Source organism: Perognathus longimembris, chromosome 1, assembly GCF_023159225.1.
Source record: "Perognathus longimembris pacificus isolate PPM17 chromosome 1, ASM2315922v1, whole genome shotgun sequence".
Lineage (NCBI taxonomy): Eukaryota > Metazoa > Chordata > Mammalia > Rodentia > Heteromyidae > Perognathus > Perognathus longimembris.
Window position 1 is genome coordinate 131,204,631 of NC_063161.1, and position 20,891 is coordinate 131,225,521.

General features: G+C 43.9%; 1 protein-coding gene across 4 annotated transcripts in view; it reads right to left on the bottom strand.

The window, feature by feature from the left end:
- Rnf38 (ring finger protein 38) overlaps positions 1-7,131 on the bottom strand; it is a 106,383-nt gene extending 99,252 nt beyond the window's left edge. For all 4 annotated transcript variants that reach the window (XM_048333870.1, XM_048333818.1, XM_048333740.1 and 1 more), the window contains exon 1: positions 6,783-7,131. In XM_048333870.1, the coding sequence (XP_048189827.1) occupies positions 6,783-7,053 (271 nt within the window). In that variant the 5' untranslated portion in view covers positions 7,054-7,131. The remainder of the gene's footprint in view (positions 1-6,782) is intronic.
- Between the last annotated feature and the right edge of the window lie 13,760 nt (positions 7,132-20,891).

The following is a 20,891-nucleotide window of genomic DNA, read 5'->3' on the forward strand; positions in this document are numbered from 1 at the left end:
TCATTTGCAGACACTTAAATCAGAGATGCTGCAGCAGAATGAACAAACAGGAAACATCTCTTCAACTCAAGGAATACCTCAACTATGCAAAATGTCCTATGCTTGCATTTCTCTCCCATGTGTATTTTTCTTCTTAGTATCACTTCTTCCTTTCATTTACTTGTCTTTGAACAAAAGTAACATTTATACAGATCAAAAAATACAATTTCTTACAGAATGGGTGACACTGTCCAAAAAGAAATGTACTCTTTACCTGACTTTCATAACTGTAACCCCTCTGTACATCACCTTTATAATAACAATTTTAAAAAAGAAACAACAAAATTTCCACACTCCCTTATTTCTATGTTTTACCAAAACAGCAGAAAGTATAGTAGTAACAGTTTTGTATCTTAATTTGATGCAAACCAAAGTATAATCCCATAATTCTTCACCTGTCCAACATTACTTCAGTTACTTTTCTACGCAGTTACTGTTCTACTTAAGAATAGTGAAGAATTCCTTTAAGAAAATAAACTTTTTTTTTTCTGCCAGTAATTGGGCTTGAACTTGGGTCCTGGGCGCTAGTCCTGATCTCTTTTTGCTCAAGACTACCATTCTACCACTTTCAGCCACAGCACCACTTCCAGTTTTCTGGTGGTTAAGTGGAAATCAGAGTCTCACAGACTTTCTTGCCTGGCTGGCTCTGAACTGCAATCTCAGCCTCAGATCTCAGCCTCCTGAGTAGCTAGGATTACAGGTGTGAGCCACCAGCACACAGCAAGAATACCTTTAAGCAAAGATGTCCAAAAATACCTTTCAGCAAAACAGAAAGAAAAACAACAAAAACAAAACCTCTTTGAGTAAGGCCTATGGGTAAGACTGATTTATTCTCCTAAGTGGGCATAGGGGCATTTTTGTTAAACATTTTTAGTTGTATTTACATATAATTTCTTCAAAGTATCTCTAAAGACAACAATGAAAGCATAGGGAATTGTCTAGCCAACATCCTCAATTATATTTTAAAATAAGAAAATGACAACAAATCCTACTTTAAATACTTGTCTCCCTTGAGCCCTCTGAACATCACTTGTCCATCAAAATTGTTCTGAAAAATACTCTGTCACTATTTGCAAAAGCAGTAGGAAGTCCAGTCCTGTCTTTGGTACATACTTTCTTCTTCACTTTCTAAGAAAAAAGTGGAACAGCAAGAAGCACAAATATTACCATTTACTGGCTAAAAAGCCTCAGGTCTTCAGAAATTTGGGAATGCTAGTATAGAGAAAAATATGAAGCATAATCATTACATTTCCCTCTCTCAACATGGGCACTGTAAAAATATAAGATCAAATGCAGCATATGGCTACTTTCTCTCCTTCATTTAACAGATACTTTTGTCTTTTTCTCATTCTTGTCTTCTATTTTGAGCTTTACCTTTACCATTTTGAGCTAAGTAAGCTGTTTAAGTTCAGCTCAGCAAAGTGATAAAATGTCAGGGTTGATCCCTTTCCTATGAAAATGGTTGTCTTTTGAAGCTCCAGATCCAGCAATAAGCTAGCCTTCATTGCAGTGCCATGATAACTAAGAACAACACAATTACTGCTGGACCTAGAGTCCCAATATGGTATGCAAAGCTAGTTCACACCACATTTTTTTTTTTTTTTTGTGAGAATGGAATTTGGCATGGTGGCATACCCTGTAATCCTAGCACATGAGAAGCAGAGAGACAGGAGAATCACAAGTTCATAACCACTCTGGACTACATAACAAATATCAGAGCAGCCTAAACTTCATAGTAAAACTTTATCTCAAACCCTGCCCCTAGCCAGGTTCTGGTAGCTCTCGCCTAAAATCCTAGCTACTCAGGAGGCTGAGATCTGAAGATCTTGGTTCAAACCAACTCAGGCAGGAAAGTCAGTGAGACTCTTATCTCCAATTAACCACCCAAAAAGGTGGAAGTGTGCTAGCTTTAAGCAAAAGCTTAGGAACAGCGCCTGGAACCTGAGTTGAAGCCCAAGGACTAGCACAAAAACAAAACACCTGCCCCCTCCAAAAAAGAAAGAAAGAAAGAGAGAGAGAGAGAGAGAGAGAGAGAGAGAGAGAGAGAAAGAAAGAAAGAAAGGAAGGAAGGAAGGAAGGAAGGAAGGAAGGAAGAAAGAAAGAAAGAAAGAAAGAAAGAAAGAAAGAAAGAAAGAAAGAAAGAAAGAAAGAAAGAAAGAAAGAAAGGAAAGAAAGAAAGGTAGGTGCCTCTTCTGAGGATAGTGTAGTTTCAAACTAGGTGCTCATCTTGGCAACAGAGTTCTGCCCTTACTTGCTACCTGCAACAGGTGTCCTTGTTCTGAAAGCAATCTGTCCAGTTCTATATAGCAGCCCTGAAGAAAAGAAAAAGGCATACCTGGGGTGCTCTTACACCTTTACAGTAGGTTCCCAGAAAGAAGTACCTCAAAAAAAGTATTTCTCAGGTTTCATTATCTAAATCTCGTCTCACATTTATTATCATAAGTTTGCTCCTAAATACATTAGTACTAGAACAAAATCTAACAGAGAAGGAAAACTAGCAAACTTGGGAGAAAGAAAACTCTTCTGATTCAGGGATAATCAGTTGTTTCCTAAAGACCCAAATCTCACTAAGATTCAAACTGATGAACTTCAAAAGTAGGTCATAAGCTAAAACCACCCTTCTCTTAAGAAAGCATGGAGCACAACTCATTGGTACAGCACATGTTTAGAATGAGCAAAGTTCTGGGTTCAATCTCTAGCACTCCTCCAAAAGGAATGACCACATAATTTTAGGAGATTACTTTCTCCAAATTTGTTCATCTTTGCTGGATCTCTTTTTTTTTTCTCTTATCCTAATAAAAGCACATAGCTAACACATAGTAAAAAAAAAAAAATCTGTAAAATCTGATTTAAAAAAAAAACAAAAACGTGGTAGGTACTAAACCCTAAAAAAAAAAAAAAAAAAAAAAAAGAAGAGAAACTGAGAACCTTACTACCTGGGTATGGGCATCCAATCCTACCTATCAGTTCTTTCAGAATCCATAAAATAGCCTGGTGGTGGTATTTACCTCTAATCCTAACACCATGTAGGCTAAGGCAGAATAGCAAATTCAAGGCCAGACTGGGCTACCATTACAAGACACGTCTTTAGGGGGGAAAAAAAATTCCAGTACAGTATTTTATTGTAACCTTAGCTAGCTACTGAGGAAACTGACATCTAGAGAATCACAGGGAACACAGCTCAAAGCCAACCTAGGCAGAAAAGTGTGAGAGACTATCTCCAAAATAACCATCAAAAACCCAGGTTGGTGATAGGCTAAAGTGGTAGAACACCAGCAGAAGCAAGCAAGTTCAAAGCCCTAAGTTCAACATGGCGGGCGGGGGCGTTTGCAGGAGACAAGTATCAGAATGGATCCAAATCTAGTCCCAATCATCTGAGAGAAACAACAGATCAGCCCCTGGGGCCTAGGCTAGGACAAAGCTGAAAACAGAGGTCTTCAGACTTCAGTGGGCACCACAATCAGATGTCTGGGCCCCTCCCTACACTTAACAAATTGGAATGTGCTGGAGTATTTATATTTCAATGAAGCTTAAATTGCTTACCTAAGCCCACAGGAAAGTTTCAAAAGGCTTCGAAACCTCCCATTTTTATCAATAATTCCAAACAGAAAGTCCACATCAAACTAGGTTTAGGTCAGAAAGGGCTATCATGCCTAAAATACTGTGTTAGCCTACTACCTATATCTACAATTCCAACATGGAACAAAAACTACAAACAAGAAAATGTTTTACCTGTGAGAAATATTTCAGGTGTTCCAAAAACAGTTGGAATAATATACTTAATATTCTACCCCATGCCCAATGTTAACAAATCTTAATTTGTAGTTATCTGATTCAGACTTCTTTAAATATTAGTAAAAAGGCATGCTTAAGTGGTAGAGCACCAGTCATGAGCAAAAAAAGGTGAGAGCTTGAGGAGCTGATTTCAAGTTGAAAAAAAAAACAAACAACCTTAATGGATAATGTGTGTATGTGAGTGTGTGTGAGTGTGTGCATGTGTGTGTCTTGGGGCTTGAACTCAGGGTCTGGGTACTGTCTCTGAGATATTTTGCTCAAGGCTAGAGTTCTACCACTTGACAAACCCCTCCATTTCCAGATTTTTTGGTAGTTAAGTGGAGCTAAGGGTCATACTTTTCTGCCCAGGTTGATTTTGAACCATGATTCTCAGACCTCAGTAGCTAGGATTGCAGGTGTGAGCCACCAGTGTCCAGCTGATAATTTATTTCTTACAGTTCAATAATATCAAATTGTGTGAGCCTTTCTAAAAATTATGTATTGCCCTGTTAAGTGGACATTTTTAAGTTGGAAATGAACTTTCTTGGTTTTTTTTTCCATGTTCTTAGAAAAGTATACCAGACATATTAGGTAGATGGTATGTTAGGGATATTAAAAACTCATTTCCTGGTTGAGCACCAGTCGCTTACATCTATAATTCTGGCTACACACAAGCACAGACCATATATACTGCCTGTAATTAGGGCTTGAACTCAGGGCCTGGGTGCTGTCCCTCAAGCCTAATGCTCTACCACTTAAGCCACAGCTCCACTTCCATCTTTTTGCTGGTTAATTGGAGATAGGAGTCTTATGGACTTTCTTGCTTGGTTGTCTCCACAACCTTACTGATATTCTATTTCCCAAACCTTCAAGTTTGGGGTGTGAAATGGCATCCACAATTGTTTCAGACTGCATTTCGCTGATTAAAAATCTTTGACAAATATATCTTTCTGTGTGTGTGCACATGCACACAAGCACACACACAGGCACGCATATGTAAATACCCACCAAATATACAGTTTCTTACAAGTGTTTTTTTTCTTTATGTTTCTTGTAATAATGGGGATCTAACATAGGGCATCGAAAATACTAAGCAAGCACTCATCTTTGAACTATACCCCCAGCATTTTTATTATATTTCAAGACAGGGCCTTGCTAAGTTAAACAGACTGGTCTCAAATTCTTAATCCTTCTGCCTCAACCTCCGGAGTGCTGGATTAACAAGGGTGCTGATTGTGACACCATGCCCAGCTCTTTGCAGATTTTTTAGAAAAATAAAACAAAACAACCCATCTAGTTCAAAGCAAGGGAGTTCCCCAAAGCAAGGGATTAACCACTACGGTAAAGCTAAGGTGCAGGATAGGAAAGAAATAGCTGATTTAAATAAAGCAGAAATCATCCTGGACAAAAGGCCTTAATTAATGCATTTGCTAGTTAGTCTTTCCCATCTCTCTAGTTAAGTCTTACTTCCAAGACAACACTACTTTGGGACCTGCATCCTTAAAACAGAAGTGACAATTGGGAGCTAACACTAGGCTGTTTCTATGAAAGTAGTACAACTGTTTTTAAAGGAAATGAAGTAATTGCACACCAAAACATAAATTCAATCTTAGGATACCATCTATCTCAAGCAGACTCCTTTCACACTCTCTCTGAAACATCCCAATCTTTCCTTTCAGACACCTTCTTTTCCCTTCAGCAATCTTCTAATCTCCCTTCCCCCACAATAAGTGAACAACTCTCTTGCAGTTCCCCTTTCCACAGCTTCTATGGGACCCCCTTCATTGCCAGTAACATGATGCTTTTTTCTCCTCTGGAACTATATGTCCTCTCCTGCTTCCTTTCCAAGATGCACCCACAGTAAAATCATCCCACCTAGTCAACCACCCCAAATAAAAACGATTTCTCATGCATTACATGCCAGGCAAGAGGGTGAGTGGTTCCAACCCTCACAGCTTCTTTCCCACTTCACGCTTGGGAAGGCTGTTCTTTCTCAGGGAGTTCTCCAAGTGCCCAAGACCACCTGGGAAACTCACACGGCCTTCTGTGTCATAAACACCTTTTTACCCAGGGTCATGTTTGGATTTCTAGGTTTGACATGAATGAAACGGGCTGTTTCGTGAAAAGGACACCTTCTGGGTGTGATCACTAATGCAGGCTGGCCTTTTCCCCCATTATTCCAGCTGGACTGGCTTAGTGTGGTGCAGTGGTGGGGAAGGTGGTCTGGAAGAGACCAAGTAAGTGGTCCCCACAATAATAAGTTTCCGAAGCTCGGTCCCACTCACTCCAGAAAGCCCTCTCCTCAAGAGCACACCCTTCGCGGGAGTCGTTCCCCGTTCAGCTCCCCAAGTCGGCTCCCCAGGGTACCACCGGGAGCCCAAAGCAGTCCCGGCTCCTCTGTCCCACACCACAAGAGACCTTTTCTCCCAAGCAGATCAGCAAGGGCCAGCTAGGGGTGGGGAGAGGTGTTGGAAACCAGGCTCTACCCCCTCCCCCATCGATCAATCTCTCCCGGTTCCCTGGGGCCGTGGGGAGGGGAGAGGAGGGGGGGGCGGCATCCACCCAACCCCCTCAGCTCCGGGCCCGCGCCAGCCCCTGGGTGGCCCTGGGTCCTAGCCAGGATACGGCTCTCACTAGCTATGTGACCTTGGGCAAGTCACTTCCCCCTGGGAGCCTCAGTTTCCTCCATGGTCCAGCGGAGACCTACCAAGGTCTTGCCCTACCCACCTTGAGGGGGGAGGGGGGACTACCCACCGGGAGGGAAAACGCTTTGTGAGCCACTCGGTGCGGGGTTCCCAGGGGCTCCAGGACCGGACAAAGCTGAGACGGACAACGCTCCTCCCTCCCCCACCCCCCTCCGCGGGCCCGAGCGGCTGGACCACACGCCTCCCGGTCTCCCCCTCCCCCCCACACACACACCCGGGACCGACCCACGCCCCTCCCCGCCCGGCCGCTCCCGAACCCCGTACCTGCTCCTGGCGCTCGGCCGCAGGCGCCGCCACCCTGCGCGACCGCCCGAAGAGGCCCGTGGCCGGGAGGGCTGAGACGGTCAGCGGTAGCGGGCTCGGGCCGGGGTGGTGGCGGCGGCGGCGGCGGCGGCGGCGGCGGGGGGCGCGGGCGGCGCGGGGGCCCGAGCTCGGCGGGGCCCGGCCTGGGAGACGACGACTGAGGCTGGAAGTGCGCGGTGGCGGCTGAGGCAGCGGCGGCGGCGACCGCGGCGGCGGCGGCGCTTCCGCTCATGGCGGGGCCGCTGGCAGCGGCTCCGGTAGCGACTCGACTCCGGCGCGGCAGGCACAGGCTGGGCCCCGGGCCGGTGGCGGCGACAGTGGCGGCGACGGAGGCGGCTCCAGGAGAGGGGAGGGGGGAGGAGGAGCCGGGAAGCGGCGGCGGCGGAGGGGGCGGGGACGCGGAGGGGGCGGGAACATCGAGCCGCGCCACCAATGAGCGCCGGGCTTCTGGGCCGCGGCTGCCGGGCGGGAGGGCGGGCGGGCGGCACCGAGGGGTTTCCTCAGTCGCCGCGGCTCGCCCAAGAGGGAAGGCCCGGGGCCTGCACGCCCGCCCCAGAGCCAGGCTCCAGGGGCTGCCCCGCCTTGGGCCCGCCCCCGAGGCGCGGCTGCGGGCCTCCGGGGCACCGCCTCGCGCTTTCCGGGCCTGCGCCACCCCTGAGCCCCGCTGCGCCTCTTCCTCCGGCGCGAGTGTGGACGCCCGCGAGTGTGCGAGGGAGCTCGGCCGGGTGGGCTCGCGCGGGTCGGGATCGCCGCCCGCCCTCCTTGCCCCGCGGCCTCGCGTTCCGCCGCCCTGGCCTCAGCCTCCTCCTTTCCCTCGCCCTCCGGGCTCGCTCCGCTCTCCCTCCCTTCCTCTCTCCTCGGCTGTTTTCTCAAAGTTGTTTTTTTTGGGTTTTGTGGTTTTTTTGCCTTTCAGACACTTTGGAAAGAAACTCTCCTTTCCCTTCTCGGGCTGGTTTCCATCCCCGCGGACCCAGAGGACAGCGGCGGCAGAACCGAAAGACGCGGGGCCGAGCCGCCTCGCCTTCCCTGCAGACCCATCTTGAATTCGCCGCCGCAGCCCGTCGCGCGGAGCCCGCGCCCCTCGTCCCCGGCCGAGTCTTGCTCTTCCTCTTTCTCGCTTTCTGGGCCCTAGTTGAGAAAACACTGGGAGGGAACACTGCGGAGCCCGCCCGGCTGGGCCTAATCTCCAAAGAGGAGAGAGGTCGGGAGCTGAGGACCGACTCTGAGATGTCCTGATGGCTAACCTAGGAGGGCAAGAATGGTGCAGGTTCCAGTTGCCCTGCCTGCCCTCCTCCCCTAGAATGTGGTGCTGGACACTCAGCCTGTCCTACCCTCTGTTCCTCTGACTCTCGTGTCCAAGCCATAGACGAGCAAATAAACCCAACCGGGTTGTAGGGGGTGCCTCCCAACACTACAGAGGAGGAAGGGAGAAAGGGTGTGTGTGTGTGTGTGTGTGTGTGTGTGTGTGTGTACGCGCGCGCGAGATAACTTGAGAAAGATGTTGAGTAAATCTTTGGCAACAAACATTTCAATTTCCACCTTGACACTTATTAGACACATTATCCTTCCACCACCAATTCTCAGCATTGGGATACAGTGTTAATAAAGATATTATCCAGGCCTTCAAAGAGTTTACAGTCTCCTTGGAGGTTTGCGTTATACTCTTAGAAAGTTAAGAATTATAAGGATGAGTAGTAGTTCGCAAGTAGAAAGATGGACTGAGAAGATATTAACATTGTGTTTGGCCAAGTGACTTAAGAGTTTTTAATTTTCTAGTCACAGAGGAGGCAGGGGGCTTCCATTCCATTGCCTACTGAAGAGTACTTCTAAATTACTGTATGAAAGAACCCTCTTTCCTTTGATAGGTCCCAGGGTCCCTAAGCAAAATCTGCTCCGTTTCTACCCCTAAGTCCAAACCTCAGTTTCAGCTCTTACAACTCCCAATTTGAGCAAATGCTTAGACCGGCAGCCATGGAAGAAAATGCAATTTAATACTGTTAGCCAGGGGAGCCCATCCCAGGATACCTTGAGGAAAGGAAAACAACAGGAAGAAAACTCTCAAGAGAGGACCCAGCCAAGTCTTGAGCTACCTTATCAGCTTGGGGGCGGGAGAGAAGCAAGAGGAAGAATGAACCACATTATGTCTACTATAGTCCATATTACTTAAACTTCTCATCTTCTAGTGATGGATGGGAAATGAGTGTTGTGGGCTTAGGAATGCACAGATTCTAATAGGGTTGGACCACAATATAATAGATGAAGAGGTCCAACTGATGAGATTCTTCTCTATGGCTGAGCATTTGCAATAGTGCATACTCAGCCATAAAGAAGAATAAAATCATAACATTTGCAGCAAAATAGGTGGAACTAGAAACTACATTAAGTGAAGTGACTCAGATACAAAAGGACAAGAGCCACATGGTCTCTCTCATATGTGAAAACTTAAAATACCCATCCAAGAACCAGGCAGGGTAATACTGGTCTGTAATCCCAGCACCAGGGTATACTGAGGCAAGCGTCTAGCCTAGGCCACATAGAAAGACCTTATCAAAAAATAGTCAGGTGGCAGTGGCTCCCACCTATAATCCTAGCTACCCCAGAGGCTGAGATCTGGGAATCATTGTTCAAAGCCAGACTGGGCAGGAAAGGGCATGAGAGTCTTCTCTCCAATTAACTACCAAAAAGCTGGAAGTGGAGCTGTGGCTCAAAGTGTTAGAGTGCTGGTCTTGAGCATAATAACTCAAGAGTACCTAGACCCCAGATTTAAGCCCCAGGACCAGCACAAAAGTAAATTAATAAATAAGAAAGAAAATGACTTTGAAAAGTGATCTGAAGTACCCTTTTCTTCTGGAATTTTCTTTTATTTATTTATTTATTTATTTATTTATTTATTTTTGGCCAGTCCTAGGCCATGAACTCAGGGCCTGAGCACTGTCCCTGGCTTCTTTTTTGCTCAAGGCTAGCACTCTGCCACTTGAGCCACACTGGCCATTTTCTGTATATGTGGTGCTGAGGAATCGAACCCAGGGCCTCATGTATACGAGACAAGCACTCTTGCCACTAGGCCATATTCCCAGCCCCTGGAATTTTCTTTTGCATATCTCTTTCCTAATAAACTTTTCTATGCATACTGTATGCATGTGTGGAAATATCAAGTTGAGTGCTATTATGTGTACTCATAAAACAAGTAGATAAGATTATGAAAAGTCTAATTCCATATTAAGGCATTTGAACTTAACCTGAGTAAGTAAAGGGACTCACTGGAGGATTCACTGAAGAACAATGAGACTAGAATGTGCTTTGGAAAGACTGCTATGTAGAAAGTGGTTTGGAATGAAAGAAAAACAGAAACAATAGCAACAGAAAGAAACCAATTATAGCACTTAGGCAAGGGATGAAAAAAATCCTAGTGAATACCAAAATTGAGAGACAAAGGGTAAATTAAGAGAAACAACAACAAAAGCAATACTTGCAAAACTGTATGGTGTAAGCGAACTGAACACCTCAGGGGGGGGAAAGGGGGAGGGGGGAGGGGGGTATGAGGGACAAGGTAACACAGTACAAGAAATGTATCCAATGCCTAACATATGAAACTGTAACCTCTCTGTACATCAGGTTTAAAATAAAAAAAACAAGATCCTAGTGGAAGCAGAAACACACAGTAGTAGTGGAGCTTGAACTAAGGACCTGGAACTCTCACTTACTTTTCTACTCACCATTAGCACTCTATCACTTGAAACATGCCACTACTTTCAGCTTTTTATTGCTTAAGTGGAGATAAGAGTCAGATTTGTCTACCCAAGCTAGCTTTGAACCACAATACTCAGATCTCGAATTATTAAGTAGCTTAGATTATAGATGTGAACCACTAGTACCCTTATTTTCTTTCTTTTTGGTACTGATGATGGAGCCTAGAGCCTCAGTTGTGCTAAGCATGTGCTCTACCACTAAGCTACACTCTAAGACCTTGAAAAGTTATTTTATGAAAACCTATTGGACAATAATAGACCTATAATAGTGTGTAAAACCAAAAGAAGAGCAAGATAGTCTTTTGTATTGCAAAATAATACTTCCCAACCTTAGCAACTGAAGGATTCCGGGTAATGTGAAAACGAAAGGAAGTTAACACTATGCCTAGTGAGGCAGTGGAAGTAGTGATGCCAAGTAAAGGGACAGGAGCAGGGGATGATGAATTAAAGCCCCAGATTACATGACTACACTTTTTATAAACACATAGCAAGTAAATAGGAAACAAGGTTTCCCTAAAATACTTGAGGATGTCAAGGCTTGGGCACTATCCTTGAGCTTCTTTTGCTAAAAGCTAGCACTCTACCACTTTGAGCCAAGCTTCACTTCCAACTTTTTGGATAATTTATTAGAGATAAGAGTCTCACTGGCTTTTCTGCCTGGGAGCCTTAGATCTTAGTGTCCTGGATAGCTAGGATTATAGTTGTGAGCCACTGGTGTGCCTAGCTCAATTTTTTTTTAAGGTTTTGCTTTCCAGAGAGATTGTAGCAATTTATTTAATCATTTACTTATTTAACTTAAATACAGAAGATTGATCACATCCCTCACATGCAGGGTTTTATTCCTTTTTTTTTCTTTCTCTTTTATCCTTAATCTCCAATCTAATTCCATTCCCTCTCTTTAGGCCATCAGTCTAATGTACTTCATGCACATTCTTTTGTTTGTAGCTATTTATTAAAAATATGCCAACCCTGACAGGAAAGACTGTAAGATTCTTATTTCCAATTAGCCACCAAAAACCTGGAAGTGAAGCTGTGGTTAAAGTGACAGAGACAGCTGGGAATATGGTCTAGTGGTAGAGTGCTTGCCTTGTTTACATGAAGCCCTGGGTTCGATTCCCCAGCACCACATATGTAGAAAAAGCCAGAAGTGGCACTGTGGCCAAAGTGGTAGAATGCTAGCCTTGAGCAAAAGAAACCAGGGACAGTGCTCAGGAGCTGAGTTCAAGCCCCAGGACTGGCAAAAATAAATAAAATTTTAAAAATCATAATTAAAAAAAAAGTGGCAGAGAGCTAGTCTTGAGCAAAGAAGCTCGTGCCAAGGCCTTGAGTTCAAGACCCAGGACTGGTACAAAAATAAATAAATTGAAATCAAATATACATCACTAAGTCAAGCTCAGTCATTTATGTATATAATCATAACTACTGGAGGTGAGGGAACTGAGAATGGAAGGATCATGATTCAAGGTTAACTTAAGGAAAAAGTTTATAGAACTCTACCTCAACCCATAGCTGGTTTCAGTAACTCATGCTTGTCAACCTAGCTTTGGTGGAAAGCATAGTTAAGAGGATTATAATCCGGGCTAGCAAAACGTGAGACTATCACAAAAATAACCAGAGACGAAAGAGCTGGAATATGACTTATGCAGTAGAGTGACCTCCTAACAATCACAAGACCCTGAGTTCAAATTCAGGTAAGAAAAAAAAAGAAAACATGCATTATTGTTTTAGATGCTTGTATTTTTACATATGTAAATAGTATTGCAAGGTGTTTTCCTTTTAATAATCACTTATTTATTGTCAGGTGTTTTTTTTGTCTGTTTTGACAGTCCTAGGGCTTGGACTCAGAGCCTGAATACACTCCTTGACTTCTTTTTTGCTCAAGGCCAGCGCTCTACCAATTGAGTCACAGCACTCATTTCTGGCTTTTTCTGTGTATGTGATGCTGAGGAATCGAACTCAGGGTTTCATGCATGCTAGACAAGCACTCTACCACTAAGCCACATTACCAGCCCAGTATTGTAAGGTTTACGCTTATTTTCTTATCTTTTCAGTAACATTTTAAAGATATGGTTTGTAGCTTCTAGACACTGTATAATACTCTACACATCATATTTTGTCTAAAACTTCCTCAATTGTAGATGAACTACTTACCAACTCTCCACAATTAAAAGCAATGCTACATGAGTACCTTTGTACATGAACTTATAGGACCTATGTGAGAACTCTGGGTTATAAAAATACAGTAGCAGGATTAAATACTTTTTCTCTGTGTTCTGATGCTTATTTTTTCACTACTGATAAGAATAACTCTGTGTGTGTGTGTGTGTGTGTGTGTATGTGTGTGTGTGCCAGTATGTCAGTACTGGGGTTTGAACCCTGGGCCTTGGTGCTGCCCCTTAGCTCTTTCTCTCAAGGCTGATGCTCTACTATTTGAGCCAAAGCACCATTGAGCCATACTCCTCAGATCTCAGCTAAGATTATAGGCATGAGCCTGTATATATGTGCCAAGCCTGTGTATATGTTTCTTTAACCACTGTATTGTCCTACAAATTTTCTATGGCTTCTTTAAAGACTTAACCTGGTCTATAATAGATTGTAATGTATTGACTAAATGTGCTACATGAATCCACACATCAATCCATAGTGATATTCAGAAAGAAAGAGAAAGAGAGAAAAGAGGAAGAGAAGGGAAAATCTCATTTGCTTCCATCAGAAATACTATAACACCAACTCCTTTATCAGGAAATTGGTAATTAAAGAAAAAGAATGAAGCATTTAACCTGCCATTTTAGGAAGAAATTAGGTTCTTCTCCATTTGATGAGAAGAAACTCCTTTACAGAAGAATGTCAGCTAATAAATGTAGTAGAAGTGATAAAATTAGAAAATCACCATTTTGCAATCTCCAGTGAGATAATTGATTCAGGCAAGGATCATCGGTGAATGTTAAACTATTTTAAAAGGAAGAAAAAAAGATCAATCTGACATTGTATCTACTTTCTACCATTCACTTGCTCTACAAACACTTTCAATTTCCTTTCTGCTCCCTTCATTCCAGTAAAAGGGCATGCTTGAAAGACAATGATGACTTCTCAATTGCTGAATACAATAGCCTTTTCTCAGTTCTCATCTTCCATGATCTCTTCATGGTATTTGACACTAAAGGACACTTCCCCTTTCTTGTAACTTCTTCCAAAAGACATCTACAAAAGACTCTGATATTTACTGGCTTAAATGACTATCTATTAGGTCTCAGTTCCTGTGGTACACCAGGCTCCACTGGGTGGTTCTCAGTTGGGATCTCTGTTGAGATGGTAGTAAGACTCTGGCTGGACTCATCTGCAAGATTAACTGGGCTAGACTTCAAAGATGGCTTTTTTAATTGCTGCATTGTTACCCCTGCTGGGAATGGCTGGATTAATTAGAAATTAGTGAATCTCTCTCTCTCTCTCTCTCTCTCTCTCTGTCTCTGTCTCTCTGTGTGTGTCTGACTTGGGTTTCTCAATAGCATGGTGGATTCAAAGTAGTTAGATTTCTTACATAGTGCTTGGCTTCCCCTAGAGCAAGTATTCTAGGGGGAAGCTGCAAGACTTCTTATGAGATAATTGTTAGGTTTATTAAAATAGGTAGCTGATAAAGGAGAATGCCTTGTGGTATTCAGGCAGGAGAGAAAGTTTATGACCAAACTGATGGCCTGTGGCTGAGGTGATGCATGACCGGAGGAAGGGGTAACCCCCACCCTGCCCTGCCTTATCTAGGGCAGGGGCAGGGGCATGGGGTTGGGGGGGGGGGCAGGTGAATTAGGATGTGACCTCAGGGAAAGGGGAAGTAACTGCCTCTAGGTATGCCAGTTACCCAGGTAACTGGGTGGAGACTTAACCAGGTGGAGGGCATCTGCATGGAGCCCTACCACGGTGCATCTTACAATAATGATGTTTTATTTCTCCCAATAGGAACCATTCTCTATTACCATGTTTCTATTCTTTTTTTCTTTCTCTCGCTACTCCTCTTTATTTCTCTTTTTCCTTTCCTCCCTCCCTCCATCTTTTCTTCTCTCTCTCTCTCTCTTTTTTTTGCCAGTCCTAGGGCTTGGACTCAGGGCCTGATCACTGTCCTTGGCTTCTTTCTGCTCAAGGCTAGCACTCTACCACTTGAGCCACAGTGCCCACTTCTGGCTTTTTCTGTGTATGTGGTACTGAGGAATCAAACCCAAGGGCTTCATGCATGCTAGGTGAGCACTCTACTACTAAGCCACATTCCCAGCCCCTTCTCTTTCAGTTTTAAAATTTCATCCCTTTCTCTTTTTCTTGTTTTGGAGACAGGCTCTCTCTATGTTGCTCAGGCTGACCTTGAAGTCCCAAGCCCAAGTGATCTTCTAGCCTCAAGATCTGAAGTAGCTGGCACTACAGATTTGAGTCACCATGCCTGGTTTTATTGTTTCATAAAAAATAACTTTATTGTTATTATAAAGGCAATGTACAGAGGGGTTACAGTTGTGTAAGTCAGGTAAAGAGTACATTTCTTTTTGGACAATGTCACTTCTTCCTTCACTCTCTCCCAGTATTGTTTCATTTTAAGTGGTATGTTTATATCTAACTCCAAAGTACTTTTGGAATAGTCATCTTTATCAAATGTTTGAAAAACCCTTAAGATTTCACTCAACCAGGAACTATCTTTCCTTTTGCATTTGTATTTTTGCAATTTACTTTGTACATAATTAAATAATATGATTTCAGTAATAAATACATCTAACAAATTGGGAACAAACCTTTCTCAATTGCCTATGAGGGTTCAGTGTACATGTGTATTGATTAGTATATTTTATATAGAAATGGATGGCATTGGCTAACCTGGATAAAGAGTTAAAAGACTTGTTTTCTTGCTTCTTCTCTTCTCTTTTTTTTTTTTGAGAAATAATGTCCCTCTGTAGCTGTCCTGAACTCACGAGCCTCCTGCTCCACTTCCCTTTGGGTCCTAGGTCCAAGAAGGCACTCCCACACCCAGCTGAAAGCATCTAATGTATATTTTATTGAACCTTTTTGTTGACAATAACAAAAACACCTTAAGAAACATATAGCACATGACTGTAATCTGAAATATTTGGGAGGCAGAGGTTCTTAAGTTCTAGGGCAGTCCAGGCAAAATTAGCAAAACTCTATCTCAAAAACTAAAAAGGTCAAGTGATATAGTTCAAGTCGGTAGAATTCTTTTTTTTTTTTTTTTTGCCAGTCCTGGGCCTTGGACTCAGGGCCTGACCTGGCTTCTTCCCGCTCAAGGCTAGCACTCTGCCACTTGAGCCACAGCGCCACTTCTGGCCGTTTTCTGTATATGTGGTGCTGGGGGATTGAACCCAGGGCCTCGTGTATCCGAGGCAGGCACGCTTGCCACTAGGCCATATCCCCAGCCCCAAGTCGGTAGAATTCTTACCTAGCAAGTGCAAATCAAATCTCTGGGTTCAATCCTTAAAAGAAGGAAGAAAGAAAGAAAAAAGAAAAGAAAGAATTCGCACTGTGGCTCAAAGTGGTAGAGTGCCAGCTAGTTGAGCAAAAGAGCTCAGGGACAAGTGCCCAGGCCCTGAGTTCAAGCCCCACACAGACAGAAAAGAAAGAAAGAAAGAAAGAAGGAAAGAAAGAAAGAAAGAAAGAGAGAGAGAAAGAAAGAAAGAAAGAAAGAAAGAAAGAAAGAAAGAAAGAAAGAAAGGGAAAAAAAGAAAAAGAGAGAGAGGGAGAGGGAGAGGGAGAGGGAGGGAGGGGGGAGAGAGAGAAAGGGAGAGGGAGAGAGACAGAGAGAGAGACAGAGAGAGAGACAGAAAGAGAGAGAGAGAGAGAGAGAGAGAGAGAGAAGTGGCACTGTGGCTCTAAGTGGTAGAGCAGTAGCATTGACCAGAAGAGCTCAGGGACAAGTGCCCAGGCCCTGAGTTCAAGCCCTAGTTGAGACCTAAGGATCAAGATTCAAAGCCATCCTGGTAGACAAATCTTTGAAAATCTTATCTCCAATTAATCAATAAAAAGCTGGAGGTGGAGGTAATAATGTTGCCACCTTCCAACTTTTCTCCATCTCTCAACTATGGTTCTCATCATGTAGACTTCATATGTTAGAGTCCATATGGTAGTAAGACAGTGGCAGTACTTGCTGGCACAGAAGAGAGAACATGTATCCCCTCTCAGCAATCCAAACCAAAGTGTTGCTATTTTTTGTTTGTTTTCTGACAGTAATGGATTTGAGCACAGGGCCTTGCATTTATTTAGTGGCCAGTGCTCTACAACTTGATTCATGCCCAAGAGTAGTAAAAGACTTACTATTCTTCATTGGTTAAGATTGTGTATATGCTCCCCCCTCCTTTTTTTTGGTCAGTCATGGGCTTGAACTATGGGCGTGGGCTCTGTTCCTGAGCTCTTCAGCTCAAGGCCATCATTCTAGCACTTGAGCGACAGTACCACTTCTGGTTTTCTGGTGGTTAATAAGAGTCTCATGGACTTTCCTGCCAGTGGTGACTTAGAACTGCAAGCCTCAGATTTTAGCCTCCTGAGAAGCTAGGATTACAAGCATGAGCCACCAGCACCCATCATATGTTCTCTCTCTCTCTCTCTCTCTCTCTCTCTCTCTCTCTCTCTCTCTGGCAGTCCTGGGGACTGAACTCAGGGCCTGGGCACTGTCCCTGAGCTTCTTTTGCCACTTGAGCCACTTCCAGCTTTTTTCTGTGTATGTGGTACTGAGGAATCAAACACAGGGCTTCATGCATGGTAGGCAAGCACTCTATCACTAAACCAAGTTCCCAGCTCCATATGCCCTCTCTTGTACTGACCTGTGGTCAGGGCAATGGGACAAATTAAATGACTTAGGAATGAGTACTGTCTCTCCCTGAATCCCTGCCTAACTCTAAGGACTGAGAAGAATTGCCTTAGAGCTTTTCCAGCTGCAATGTTAGAAGTCTATTACTAAGAAAGGAATGTGTGGGGGCTGGGAATATGGCCTAGAGGTAGAGCGCTTGCCTTGCATAGATGAAGCCTTGAGTTCAAGTCCTCAACACCATACACACACACACACACACACATATATCCAGAAGTGGTGCTGTAGCTCAAGTGGTAGAGCGCTAGCCTTGAGTAAAAGAAGAAGCCAGGGACAGTGCACAGGTCCCAAGTTCAAGCCCCAGGACTGGCTCCAGAAAAGAAAGAAACATGTGCCACTTAAGGGCAAGCCTAGCACCCTGTTCTTTTCTTTTCTTTTCTTTTTTGACATTTTCTTGTTTTTATTTATTTTTTAAAATTTTATTTTATTTTTTATTTTTTGCCAGTCCTTAGGGCTTGGACTCAGGGCCTGAGCACTGTCCCTGGCTTCCTTTTTGCTCAAAGCTAGCACTCTACCACTTGAGCCACAGCGCCACTTCCGGCTTTTTCTGTTTATGTGGTGTTGAGGAATCGAACCCAGGGCTTCATGTATACAAGGCAAGCACTCTTGACACTAGGCCATATTCTCAGCCCCCTGTTCTTTTCTTTATGCCTACCTTATGTGCCCTGTGTATCCTTCCCTACACAGAGCAGGCAGACATTGTTTACTGTAAACTAACATTTTGCAAGCATTTTTCCTTTTTACTCACTGTGCACCTTACTGCATACAATTCATAGAAACTTGCTCTGGCTGAGCAAAATGTCAGCTCCTATCTGCCTGAATTTGATCATCTTTTGATCTCTGGTGCAGTCAAAAGACCTCAATGCATAGGTTTGACTGGGGTTTAGACTCAAAGATCCACAGAACTAAGCTCCATATAGAATTCCTTCAGGAAAGTCTTTCTCAAGACTCCCATTCGGCCTTAAATATGTTGGTCATGGTGAGGTTGTGGTTTCAATTTCTCTTTTTGAGTTTGTACTATCACTACTTTTAACAATTCTTCCTCGTCTTTTCCCTATTTCTCCTTCCTGACCCTGCTTCCCTTGGCCCCTCTCTTCCCTGCAGCCACAGCTGCCTGGCTCCAGGGCACTCAGTCTGCACTGTCGCCTAGGCAACCCAGAAGGGGGCTTCCATCTACTGTGTCCCCAGAGGGGTTGGGCTGGCCCTGAGCCAGAAAGAAGCAGGGGGCAGGGGACGTAACTGGCCCTGAGCAGGGCATGTTGGGAAGTAAAGGGAAGTAAACAGGCTACTGGTCTGTTGCCTGCCCTAAGCAACTAGGGGAATGTCATGGGTGTGATTAACTGCGTGTTGAGCAAGCAAACAGCCAAGGAAATCACTGTCCAGTATGAGAAAAGGAATAGAATGGGGAAAGAAGGCTCAGGTCAGCAGGGTATGAGTTAAACAGCTGAAATTCAGTACTAGTTTCCATAGCAGACTGTATACATAAAACAATAGAAATGTATTGTCTCCGTTCTGAAGACTAGAAGTTCAAAATCAAGATGTCAGAAGAGCCAATTTCCCTCTGAAACCTACAATGGACTCCTTCCTTGCCTCTCCTAGTGCCTGGTGGTTTGCTGGCAATTATTTACATTCCTTGGTTTGTGGCTGTAACTATTTCAGAGTCATATGGCACTCTCCCTGATTGTTTTCATGTGACATTCTTCTTATAACGATACTAATCATGTTAGATTAGGGGCCCACCCTTACTCCAATTTACCTTAAATAGATACGTCTGCAATGACTCTGTTTCTAACAAGGTCACATTCTGAGATACTGAGAGTTTGAACTTTTAACATATCTTTAGTAGCCTCCCAGGAAAGTACAAAATGTTGGGGGAGATTATTTTATTTTACTCTTTTGGTATTAGAATTTATTATTTTGGTACTGGCCTCCAAGCATGCTAGTGTTTACCACTTGAGTAATGCCCATGGTTAGAACAATGATTCTAGAAGTTTCTATGGTATATATATATATAGCACAAAGCCCTGGCCTAGAGGTACTATTGAGTAGCCTCAGGAGGCTGAGATCTGAGGATTGTGGTTTAAAGCCAGCCTAGGCTAAAAGGTCTGTGAGACTCTTATCTCCGATTAACCACCAAAAATTTGGAAGTGGAGGCGTGGCTCAAGTACACTGCTAGCCTTGAGTGAAAAGGTAAGGGGACAGTATCCAGGCTCTGAGTTCAAACCTACACATGTTTCACCCACCCTCTCTCCTCTCCACAATCCCAGGGCTTGAATCTGGGCCTGGGCACTGTCTTTGAGTTTTTGTGATCAAGACAAGTGCTCTATCATTTGAGCTACTCTTCTACTTTTTGTGGTTAATTGGAGAAAAGAACCTCATAGACTTTCCTGCCCCAGCTGGCTTTGAACCATGATCCTTAGATCGCAGCCAGAGCCTCTGGTATCCAGCTAATGGTTTTAAGGTATGTCTTTCACTTACCAGCTGTGTCAGCCTTAGTTGTCTCATCAGTAAAATTAGAATAACAAAAGAATATTAGAGGAAGGGAGGCAAGAAGGGAGAGAGAGAGAGATTTGACAAAGAAGTTAAACATGGCTAGGAACCAGTGATTCACACCTGTAATCTTAGCTAGCACTAAGAAGGCTGAGATCTGGGAATTTCAGTTCAAAGTCAGCCCAGGCAGGAAAGTCTGAGAGATTCTTTAATCTCCAATCCAGAAATGGGGATATAGCTCAAGTGGTAGAGCACTAGTCTTGAGCAAAAAAAGCTCAGGGACAATGCCCAGGCCTTGAGCCCTAGGTCTAGTGTGTGTGTGTGTGTGTGTGTGTGTGTGTGTGTGTGTGTGTGTGTGTGTGTGTGTGTATACACCCTGAATATGGTGACACACATTAATTATTCCAGCACTCAGGTGGTTAAGGCTTGAGTATCATGGAGTTCTAATCCATGGGAAAAAATCTGATTAAGGTGGCTTAATTCTAGAAATTAAGCTTACTTGAGAGGCCAAGGTCAGGAAAATAATGGTTCAAGGCCAGTCCAGGCCAAAAAAAAAAAAGTTTGCATCTTAAGCAATAAAGATAAAGGCTAGGTGTGGTGGTATACTCCTATCATTCAAGGTATGTGGGAAAGGTAAATAGGAGGATGATGGTTCAGGCTAGTCCAGGCATAAATCCAAGATCCTATATGGAAAGTAACTGAAGCAAAAAGGGCTGGAGCATGGCTCATGTAACTGTAGTGTGAGGCTCTAGGTTCAGACCCAAGTACCACAAAAACAAACAAACAAACAAACAAGAATGTTTGATAAGGCAATTCAACTACTATGGCTTAGAAGGGCAGGAGAATCAATCAATTATTAGTGATAATTTTTTGTTTTACTTTATTGTATTTTTTTTTTTTTGCCAGTCCTGGGGCATGGACTCAGGGCCTGAGCACGGTCCCTGGCTTCCTTTTTGCTCAAAGCTAGCACTCTACCACTTGAGC